Source organism: Saimiri boliviensis, chromosome 10 (assembly GCF_048565385.1).
Source record: "Saimiri boliviensis isolate mSaiBol1 chromosome 10, mSaiBol1.pri, whole genome shotgun sequence".
Taxonomy (NCBI): Eukaryota; Metazoa; Chordata; class Mammalia; order Primates; family Cebidae; genus Saimiri; species Saimiri boliviensis.
The window spans coordinates 44,989,504-45,001,556 of NC_133458.1; the positions used below are offsets into that span (position 1 = coordinate 44,989,504).

The 12,053-nt window shown below is 40.6% G+C and overlaps 1 protein-coding gene across 3 annotated transcripts in view; it reads left to right on the plus strand.

Moving 5' to 3' along the window:
- The window catches only part of DOCK4 (dedicator of cytokinesis 4), a 480,387-nt gene that overhangs the window by 453,968 nt on the left and 14,366 nt on the right, over nucleotides 1–12,053 (plus strand). For all 3 annotated transcript variants that reach the window (XM_010344060.3, XM_010344067.3, XM_003921080.4), the window contains 5 exons: nucleotides 4,893–5,069; nucleotides 5,916–5,999; nucleotides 9,899–10,018; nucleotides 10,375–10,496; nucleotides 10,817–10,937. In XM_010344060.3, the coding sequence (XP_010342362.3) occupies nucleotides 4,893–5,069; nucleotides 5,916–5,999; nucleotides 9,899–10,018; nucleotides 10,375–10,496; nucleotides 10,817–10,937 (624 nt within the window). The remainder of the gene's footprint in view (nucleotides 1–4,892; nucleotides 5,070–5,915; nucleotides 6,000–9,898; nucleotides 10,019–10,374; nucleotides 10,497–10,816; nucleotides 10,938–12,053) is intronic.

The window sequence follows — 12,053 nt, forward strand, 5'->3', positions numbered from 1 at the left end:
ATTACTGTCACATTAAAATTTAAGAATTCCTTGATCATAAATGTACAGTGTTCATTCACACTTTACCAAGTCTTTTATCCTACATTTTTAGACCAGACTGGGCAATGTAGTGAGACATTGTCTCAACAAAAAATTTAAAAAATTAGCCAGGCTGGCAGCACATGTCTGCACTCCTGGCTACTCCAGAGGTTGGGGCCAGAAGATCACTGGAGCTAAGGAGTGCAAAGTTACATTGAACTATGATCATACCACTGTACTCTAGCCTTGGTGACAGCCTCAACCCTGTCTCATTTTTTTTAAAATTATGTATTTTTAGGCCAGGCATGATGGCTCATATCTATAATCCCAGCACTTTGGGAGGCCAGGGCAGGCAGATCACTTGAGGTCAGGAGTCCATGGCCAACATGGCAAGACTCTGTCACTACAAAAAATACAAAAATTAGCCAGGCATGGCAGATGGCGCCTGTAATCCCAACTACTCACTAAGGAGGCTGAAGCAGGAGAATCACTTGAACCCAGAAGGTGGAGGTTGCAGGGAGCCAAGATTGTGCCACTGCACTCCAGTCTACATGACAGAACAAGTGAGATACTGTTTCAAAAAAAGGAAAAAAAAATCAAGTTTTTGTTTTACTCTTTGTTGTTTGAATCCAAATTTAAATCAGGGCCATGCATTGCAATTGATGGAAATGTCTTCTAAGTCTCTTTCAATGTGTAAGTTTCCCCTTGCATCACTTTTTCCTTATTTTTTTGTTGAAGAAACTAGGCTGTTTATCCTGACATGTTTCCTTACGTGTGGATTCTGCAGACTGCATCCCAGTGAAGTCATTTAACATATTTCTCTGTTGCCTGTATTCCTTGTAAACTGGAAGTTAGAAGTAGAGACCTGATAAAATGTTTTGCTCTTACTTTCACAGAACTACATCATAGTTGGTGTTATGTGCTTCGGGTTGTCTGTGGTGTGTGTGTGTGTGTGTGTGTGTGTGTGTGTGTGTGAGAGAGAGAGAGAGAGAGAGAGCGCAGGAGATATGTTGGCAGCCACTGGTGATCATTTCCCAGATCCGTTAATCTTTTATGGGTTACAAAATGGTGATGTTTTAGCATTTCATCTTTATTTGCTCACTGGAATACTTCTGTAAAGAGAAATGTCCTCTCACTAAATATTTGATTACCCTGAGGTACAGGAAAGACAATGCTTTATTCTACAAAAGTGACTAGAGGGGTTTTTGTTTGGTTGGTTTTGTTTTTAGTATCGTTAGTAACTCACAGATATGAGCATATTTGTTTTGTTTTAATCTGTGGCAGTTATTGTTATTAAATTTCAAAACGTCCCATGTTTGTCTGTTGGGAGCCTCTTCAGAATGGCTCCCAAGTCTTTTTTTCACAGTATCCAAGTAGTCTTTGTTACTGAGCTAACACACAGGATCTGATTGTCAAATTAGATGCAGGACTCAGCGACCGACTGACCCCTCCGAGCATCAAGCTTTGCTAGTAATTTCAAGGCAGGCAGGATGCTCAGAGGAAGCGGTGAGATTTCTGAGACATCACGCATCGTCTGCCAGGTCCTTCTTCCCCCCATCGGTAATAATTCAGAATAATAGGTGGAGTCCCTCAGTGAGGGTTCACAGGGTTCCTCATTCAGAAGCACATTTAAATTATGAAGTGTAAATTATGAAACATTCCATTTTCTACTCCACAGAGTGAGTTGTAAAGCTTCTCAGGGATGTTCTGTAATCATGCCTCATGGATTCTGGTTTATTTACTTAAAGAAATCCTTTGACTGGAGACTTCCCTCTAGGGCATTCGACAGATAACATCTAGCAATGATTTTTAGTCTATTTACTTGAAGGTTCAGTTGACAAAGAGATAAGACATGGTCACCTGTCTTTTCTGTCCCCCAAGGACATTTCCCAGTAAAGAAAATGAATGGATCACAGGCCAGATACTTTAATGACTTCCTGGTAGGATGAGGTGGCCTAGGGTCTCTTAAACATCTCCTGCCCCAGGCCTGAAAGCAGCTATTTCTCCAATGACTCATTCTTTTTAGTGATAAACAGTATTTAGATATTGTAATCTGAGGGACAGAGGAAAGTAATTCTTGGTGAACACTCTATATCATATATCTTTGCACACTTCCTTGACCGCCCCCTTAGAATTATTTCCCTAGAAGTGAATTAATCAAATGCATCCCCAGTGTAACCATTAATTCATGGATCACTAATGGGATATATCATTTACACCCATTCTAGAGGGAATAACTAGTCTTAGGAATACTTGTCTCCCCAGCATCTTCTCCAACACTAAGTGTTGTATATTATTTTAATATTCCACATAATAGACCGAAATGATCATACTGGGGTTGAATGTTTTGGTTCAGCATTTTTTGAATGCTGAGTGAAGGTATGTTTTCTTTTTTTTTTATTTTTTATTTTTGAAGGTATGTTTTCATATATTGATGTACTTTATTTTTTTTGTGTGAATGCACCAATCATATCATTTGTTTTATTTTGTTTTCTTCAGTATTTAGCAAATATTACCATTTTGTCTATCCTTCATGTTATAAATATTTTCCAAGTCGTTTGTATTTTGCCTGTGTTTATATCTTGTTTTATTTTTTAAGAAAATTTGATTTTACAGCATTTGAATTTATAAAGATGGAGATTGCTTTTTTTCTTACAGCCAAAAGCACATAAAATCTACTATCTAACCATTTTTAAGTGTACACTACAATAGCGTTAACTGTATACATTGTTGTGCAACAGATGTCTAGAAGTTTTTAATCTTGGAAAACTCAAACTGTATATACTGAACAGGTTCCCCTCTCCCCTAGCCCCACCACCACCACCACCCCGCCCCCGGTAACAACCATTCAATGTTCTAAAATGTTTTGCTTATTTTTTAACCTTTCAGTTAATCAGAGCTCTCAGATTTTTCCTTTATGGTTTAGCTTTTGTGTACATAAAGCAAGGGTTTAATATTACAAATAATCTGAAGTAAATACTCATTTTCCACCACTCGGGTAAAGAAACGGAACATTGCCAGCAGCGTCTTGCAGGCCTCCCATGCACCCCCTCTCAATTATAGCTCCATCTTCACAGTAAAAGCAGTCACTATCCTAACTTTGATGGTATCCATTCTCTTGCTTAGTTTATCACCTATTTGCCTCTCTAAACAAGTTGATTTGGTTTTACTTGGTTTTGAACTTTTTATAACATACTGCTTGTGTTCTGTTGAGAATATTTTTCCATGTTATTGCATGTGACTGAAGTTTGTTTCATTGCTGTATACTATTCCATTTCATGAACATATCACAATGTTTATTCTCTTGTCAGTGGACAGATGAATTTTGGTGATTATGAACAAAATATGTGATATGTTCAGAATTTCTGAATCATAAGATATAGATACACACACACACACACACACACACACACACACACACACATATATGTATATCTATCTTAAAGTTTTCCAAAGTGAATGAACCAATTTGAACTTCCAGTAGCAGTAACTGAAAGTTAAAAGTAAGCAAAACATCTTAGATGTTTCTTGGTACACATGTGCACAAACTCCTACTCCACTCTTCCTAATATATATGACTAGGAGTAGAATTTCTGAATCATAAGATATAGATAGATACACACACACACCCCTTCAGCTGTGTTCCAGTGAATGAACCAGTTTGAACTTGCAGTAGCAGTAATTGAGAGTCCATTGCTCACATGCTCTCATCCGCTGTTGTCATTTTTATCATTTCAGTGGATGTTTAGTACTATGTTATTAGAGTAGTATTTTTCACATCTTTGATCACAGTGAGGCTCAACACCTTTTCATTATGTTTACTGGACATTTAAATTTCTTCCTTTGTAAGTGGCTGTTTAATTTGTTTGCTAATTTTTTATTGGGTGGTTTGCCTCTTACTGGCTTTTAAGAATCCTTATATATCCTGAGCATGTGCTTTTTGATGGTTACACATTTCAAAATCTTCTCACATGTTCTGGTTAATCTTCCCTTCTCTTTATCGTGTCTTTGATTAATGTTCAGTCTTAATATTCTAGGATTTTTCAGTGTTGGTTTAAGATGATCTGAGTGACCTTTAAAAACTCTACTTTGTTTCCTTGCTTGAATGAACCAATATTTAAATATGCTTAGTATAATCCTGAATTACTTTATTGCTGAGAGCTTGGCAGACCTTCTCTTCAAAGAGAATGTCAATGACAATCGTCCCAATGACATACATTTGAAGAGTACTTTTATCATTTTCACAATTAGGTCCTCCATACAGCCTGGAATTTTTAAGTCATTATGATTCTATTTGGCTCTCCAACAAATAGATCCTGTAGTATATATTATCTTGTTTTCTATAATTCCCAACTGTGTGCCATCCTGTGCCACCTTATGGTGCTGTTATATATACCTATGCAGTTCATAAGGCATATGTCCCCTCTTCCCAACCGGGCTGCAAGCTCCTTGACATCAGAGGATCTTTATATCTTCCATGGTGCTTTGTATCAAATAAGCATTGAGAGACATGATATTTAGGGTCTCTGAAAATTTAACCCTTCAAAAGAAAAAAAAAAAGACCAGTTTTAAAAGATATGAGATGCTTGGATATTATTTTAAGGATTAAATTGGTTGTTGCAGTGCTTATATAGAATTGATGATTATCTAAAACACAGCTCAATGAATGCATATAATTACCTGCCCTTTCCAAACCTCGCTAATGAACATCTCACTTGACTACCATATCCTTGTCTATTCTGCGGAATGGCCCCGGTAGAGATATTGATGGAAGCCAAAGGGGAGCACAGATAATTCAGAACATGGACAAACTACTTTGTCTTTCTTCTTGAATGCCACTAAATTCAATATATTTATGCTCATTTGCTTCTCAGGTAGAAATGAGTCCTCTGGAAAATGCAATTGAAGTGCTGGAAAATAAGAATCAGCAGCTGAAGACTCTGATTAGTCAGTGTCAGACAAGACAGATGCAGAATATTAATCCCCTGACTATGTGCCTGAATGGAGTTATAGATGCTGCAGTTAATGGTGGCGTTTCCAGGTACCAAGAGGTAAGGATTAGGTATTGCTGTTTCAGAGGAACTTTTCAGTTGTGACTTCTTAGGGTTTCATGAATCTTTTTTCAGAATATGTACCCGTAACAGCATGCAAACTCAGGACTGCAATTGACACAGACTCCTTTGTGAAATAGAGCAAACACACAGTCATTTGTAATGCCCAGTTACTGCATTTTTCCAACGTTATATTTTGATAATAAAAATGTGTGTGTTCATTTTTGTATGAATAAAAGTAGAAAGGTTAGGATTAATAAATATCCATCTAAAATAATTTCTCTGAGCAAAGAAGTTCATGGGCATAGAAAAGTCTGATCTGGGGTGGGCTCAGTGGCTTACACCTGTAATCCCAGAACTTGGAGAGGGTCACTTGAGCTCAGGAGTTCGAGACCAGCCTGAGCAACATAGGAAGATCTTATCTCCATTAAAAACAAAAGCAAAAACAAAAACGACAAGACTAATCTTGCCTAGGTGATACTTTAAGTGGAACTTTCATGTGTTCTCTTAAACAGAAAGACATAGTAACCCGGAAGGTAAAGCCATCATCTAGGTCACACTGAATCTTCAGGCACTTTATTTTAGGACACAAGCCATGTAGCTTATTGATTTTTGTTCGTTATTTCACCAGGGGTACTTATTGTACAATCACTGATCTTCCTTTAACAACTCTTTCCTTATGTTCCCAGTCTGACCAGCCGCCTCCACTAGGAATCAGTCCATCTGTCCCAAAATGTGCTTTATAATGGCGTCATTTCCATCAAGATGCCAGGTCTTTAAAAACAACTTGTTTTTGACTTGTCTTATAACTCACTTAAGTAGACTGATTGTCCTTTCCTTTACTAGGCATTCTTTGTCAAAGAATACATCTTAAGTCACCCTGAAGATGGGGAGAAAATTGCACGATTAAGAGAGCTGATGCTTGAGCAGGTAAGGGAGGCAAAGCCAATCCCCTTCTGTCTCACCTGGATATGTGCCCACTTATCTAGAGCCCCCTCTGCATGGTTTCCTACGTCAGTGGTCTGACACTGGCAAGCAAGGGTTACAGACTCCTGTAATAGATCTCAACTTGCTAATTTCTACTTTTTCTTCCCACTGGGATGCAAAAATTAATTTAACAAGGAATAGACTACGGCAGCCAGTTACAGGTTGAGTATCCTTTATCCAGAATACTTGGGACCATCCGTGTTTCAGATTTTTAATTTTTTCAGATTTTGGAATATTTGCATATATATGAGATATCTTGGGGAAGGGACCCAAGCCTAATAACAAAATTGATTTTACATATGTCTTATACGCATAGCTTGAAGGTCATTTTATATAATATTTTAATACCTTTGTGCATGAACGTTTGCAACCCATCACATGAGGTCAAGTGTGGAATTTTCCACTTGTGACATCATGTTGGCACTCAAAAGGTTTCAGATTTTAGCATTTCTAATTAATTTTCAATTTTTGGATTAGGGATGCCCATCCTGTGAAACCAACAACTTCATGTGGTCTCTTAAACCATTCTTTGAACAACTTTTCCTAGAGACTTGCTATAGGCTTGATGCCAACTTTTCATTCAAAATTCTGTGCTCAAGAAAGTTCAGGCCAACTCCAAATATGAGGCATGAATGAATGAGATGGTTAGTTATTATAATAAGGAAGTAAGTGATCAATAGGCTGTGCCTTAAAGCCATGTCATATTTTCATGGTAAACTTATAGATTACATGATATGGACAAAACTAGATACAGCTCATCATTTTCTACCCCAACGAAGCATGGTTTATTTTATTTGTTTGGAACCATCAAGTACAAAGAACTGGAATGAGTAATCTGTTGCCTGCTGTGTCCCTGGTGATAGCTCTTAACCTGAAAATGGACTGAAAAACCTCAATGGATTGAGGTAGGAGACATGGTTGGAAGCCTGTGTTAAACAGGAAATAAAGACATTTGATTCCCATGAAAAGTGGAATGTGTATGATAAAATGTGACAAAGGCATCTCTTTCTACTCAGTATTACCAAATTAATAAGTACAGCATGCTCTTTGGATTAGAAAATAATGAGGTTGTGTCTGGCTTTTGTCCATGTTGTATGCTCTGTAAGCTTAGTCCACAAAACCTACTACTGCAAGGAGAGAGGTGGCCATAGAAAAGAGAGAGGAATTACTTGAAGCTGATTTGTAAGGAAATAAAGAATAAGTCAAGTTCTCAGTGTGACCCTGGGGTGTTTGTAGATACTAGAAGTGAGCAGTTTAGGTCATCCAATACTTAGGATTATGCAGTGACTTTATGCTGATTTTTAAAGATCTGTATTTTACCTCTTACGAATGGTTCACCTCACCCCAGGACTGTATCTGCTGGATTCAACCAGACTGAATTATTTCCCCAGAATTAAAACGGTAGCTCAGGGTCGAGAAGACTCCCCCTCAAAAAAATAAAACCAGGGAGCCTTTATTTCTTCTATGTCCTGCTTATGTTCCTGAAACCTTGTGGAAAGAGCCATGGCCTACAGTACGTGAGATCTCTATCATAAGACAAGCAGTACACATGACTATCACGTGACCCTGGCCAAGTCTCATCATTTCTATGGGACCGTCAGGTGGGGAGGTAGACTAGAGAGGCACCATCCTTCTCTGGACCTCTGCCAAGTAGTTCAGACAAACTCTCTGGTGGACAGGGACATGCATCACCCCAGTGCTCCTTCCAGGACAGACTTAACTCTGCCTCTGCTGCAGGAAATGTGGCTCTCCACAGACACCTCCAGCTGTCAGGCCCTTCCGAGATTGCCTTGGCTGCAGAGAGCCACTTGGCCCAAGGTTGCTACCTTCTCAATGGTGCACATCCCAGACTGAGGAGGCAGTAGAAAGCCTGGCCGTTTGGACCCAACACAGGACAATTCCAACAGACCATTAAAGGTCCACAGGTTGAGGGAGGAGGATCACCTGACACCAGGAGTTCAAGACTAGCTGGGGCAACATAGCAAGACCCCATCTCTGCAAAAACCTAAGAACTAGCTACGTGTGGTGGTGCATGCCTGTAGTCCCCACTGCTACTAGGGAAGCTGAAGTGGGAGGATCACCTGAGCCCAGGAGTTCAAGGTTGCAGTGAGCTATGATCATACTACTGCATTCCTGCCTGGACAACAGAGTGAGACTCTGTCTCTAAAAAGATTAAAATACAAATAAATGTTTTAAATTGTTCCAGAGGTCCCTAGGGTTTGGCAGCAGCTGACAGGACTGCCGTGTAGCTCATCTTTTGTTGTCAAGTCCTGCTTCCATCCTTCCCCCTGACAGGCATCAATCCCAAGGTGCATCCCGATAAACATTATGATCCCCGGGCTGGAGTCTCCTTCCCAGAAAACCCAACTTGAAACATTCCGTGAACAAAAGGGAGGTCACCTAATGTTAGTGTTTAAAATGGAGAAGACTGGGGGCCCCTGTGTTTAGATTCACCTCCTACATCCCTTCCATGTCCTCATCACAGATGGAGCCTCTCCACTCCAACTGTGCCTTTCAGAGGCATGCTTGCTATTTGTTATGCAAACGTGCTGGCAGTGGGTAGCATCCAAAGCCCTGTTGCTATTGCCCTGTCCCTTAGGGAAGGTGCTGGGTATTCCAACCTACCAGGGTCACTCCTATTTGACCTGAGCTTTCAGACTAAAATCTTCATAAGCTGCAAAAACTGAAAACAAAAAAACCAAACCTTGTGGTGATGTTGGGTTTGTTTTCTTCCCCATCTGTGGAATTCGTCCGTTTGACCATGTTAGCATGGGGGTCATTTTTTAAATACAAAAGTCAGCTGCTGCTCAAATCAAAGGAATCACACACTACTGACGGTTGAACAAAGGAAGGTTGAATGTCTTCATCTCTTCAGATCCTCACAGAATAAATGTTTTTTAAGAACCTGCCCCCTTGTTGAATTATAAGTGAATAGGAATTTTAAATATATATATATATATATATATATATATATATATATTTAAAGACAGAGTCTAGCTCCGTTGCCTAGGCTGGAGTGCAGTGGTATGATCTCAGCTCCCTGCAACCTCCACCTCCCGAGTCCACGCAATTCTCCCGCCCCAGCCTCTCGAGTAGCTGTGACTACAGGCACATGCCACCACTCCAGGCTAATTTTTGTATTTTTAGTAGAGACAGGGTTTCACTATGTTGGCTGGGCTGGTCTCAAACTCCTGACCTCATGATCTGTCCATCTTGATCTCTCAAAGCGTTGAGATTACAGGCGTGAGCCACCATGCTCGGCCAGGAAGAATATTTTAAAACAAAAACAAGAAGCATAGCAACTGTCATAGAATTCCTTCTCTGGCAGATTCTGAAAGTCCGTGGGAGGGATGGATGAGCAGAGGAACCTGATGGGAGAGAGAAGGGAAATGTGGGAGAGAGGGTGCCATGCCAAGAAGAGATCCTTAGGGGAGAAATGCTGGCCCTCTTCACAGGGCGCAGCGTCTCCCAGGTTCCTTCTCCATCCTGGGAAGAGCAGGAAGGGGCCAAAGGGACACACAAGTGTTACAAAGCATTGTAATTATAATAGATCTAAATACACGGGAAAGAAGCCTGGGGGAGTAGGAAAATTAAGTCTGAAATCAGACAGAACCAAGTTCTAATCTGCATTTGTCTTTTATCTGTGCAGGATTTTTCCAATCCTCAGTTTCTTTACCTGTAAAGTGACGACTGTTCCTACCTTGTCAGATGCAGAGGAACAGCCATAATGCCAAGCGAAATGCATAGTGAAGTGCTCGGCCCGCAGCAGGCACTTAGTGAGAGGTAGTCACTGACCACTGACATGAGGTTTTTTTGGTTTTCTTTTTATGTTGTTCATTAAGGCACAGATTCTGGAATTTGGTTTGGCTGTGCATGAGAAGTTTGTACCTCAAGATATGAGACCGCTTCACAAAAAGCTGGTTGACCAATTCTTTGTGATGAAGTCAAGTTTAGGGATACAGGTATGTACACGCAGGTGTCCACGGTGGGGCAGCCTGGCCACCGCCTTGTGCTTCTTGTTAAAGGGATGATGATGTAGCCAATAGTGACATCTTTTGGTTTTTCTACCAAACTGCAGTGTTTTACCAGGGAGCCTTCAAATACGATTACTTTGTCTGCTATTTGTGAGGCTTTCCTTCTGGGAAAATACAAATATAAGTGAAGGAAAGCCAAATAATACTGGAACTTGCTTAAATAGTTCCCTATGTAAAGATTTCATGACGATTAGGATATGTATCTAGTGTGCCAACCTATCCCATAAGTTATTTTGCCCATACCATTCCTGAAATGAGATATTTCCCCTTTACCACATCTTTAGGAGTTCTCAGCTTGTATGCAAGCCAGTCCTATCCATTTTCCTAATGGAAGCCCTCGTGTGTGTAGAAACTCAGCACCTGCCTCTGTGAGCCCAGATGGTACCAGGGTAATTCCTAGACGCAGGTAAGTCATATTCCAAATTATCTTACAATTTGGCCTCCCCACAAGATGATCGGGAATGGTTCTCTCATTCTTTATGGCACAATTTGTCAAATATGCTATTTCTTAATGAAATAACCCGCGAGGCAGCTGCAAACATCTGTCACTGGTAAAACAGCAACAGCATGAGAAATAAATAAGCTCAAACATTTGATCATATGGAGGCAAACAGAAGAAAACAAAATGGGATGTATTTTTCCTCCTTTGGTTTCATAGCATTGTAGCACATGATAAAGTGCAATTTGGAGACTGAGTTAATAACCTTTTTTTCCCCCCCCCAACAGCCCATTAAGTTACCCAGCTGTCAACCGATACTCCTCCTCCTCACTGTCCTCACAAGCTTCTGCTGAAGTAAGCAATATTACAGGGCAATCAGAAAGCTCTGATGAAGTCTTTAACATGCAGGTACTTAATTAGCTTTTTGTCTGCTCGTGTTGATTCCTTTTGTGTCTCAATTGTGAGTGTTTCTGTTCATTCTGCCATCCTAATGAACAGACCAACAAGCAAGAACTCGGCTTAAGGACAAACCTCTAAACACTCTTGTTGCTTTGTGGGTCTCTGGAGTCTACAAAGACGTTTCTGTCAAAACTGCCCCATCGCTCTAAGACGACATCAGCAAGCAATGGAAAAGGCCAGGCGCACCGCATAGAGTTCAGCTCTGATACCTGCCCCAAGCCCAGTTCCGTCTGCAGTCCAGGACTCTCAGATTGTGTTGCCACTTGCTAGCTGCCTGTTAGCATTTTTTTTCTTTTTTTTAACGAGTCTCAGTCTGTTACCCAGGCTGGAGTGCAACCTCCGCCTCCCAGGCTCAGGCGATTCTCGTGCCTCAGCCTTGCAAGTAGCTAGGATTACAGGGATGCACCACCTCACCCAGCTAATTTTGGTGTTTTTAGTAGAGATGGGGTTTCACCATGTTGGCCAGGTTGATCTCGAACTCCTGACCTCAAGTGATCCGCCCACCTTGGCTTCCCAAAGTGTTGGGATTACAGCTGTGAGCCTCCGCACCTGGCCCCTTTTAGCATTTCAAAATGGCTTTTCTTTAAGAAGACATGATTTAGCTGGGTACAATGGCTCACACCTGTAATCCCAGCAGTTTGGGAGACTGAGGTGTGTGAATCACTTGAGGTCAGGAGTTCAAGACCAGCTGGACCACATGGTGAAACCCCGTCTCTACTAAAAATACAAAAATTAGGCATGGTGGCACATGCCTGTAATCCCAGCTACTTGGGAGGCTGAGGCAGGAGAATCGCTTGAACCTAGGAGGTGGAAGTTGCAGTGACTTGAGAGCGTACTACTACACTCCAGCCTGGGCAACAGAGCGAGACTCTGTCTCAAAGGGAAAAAAAAAGACGACATGATTTAAGGATCCATTTTAAAATTACTTTACGTGCATGTCAGAAAGTTTTCAAATTTTTTTGTTTTACACAGAAAAATGTTTTTAGGGATTTTAGAGCCAGTATAACTCCCGCAACCAAACGTTTTATTTAGACACTACTAATATGACATTTGTGATAGTTCAGT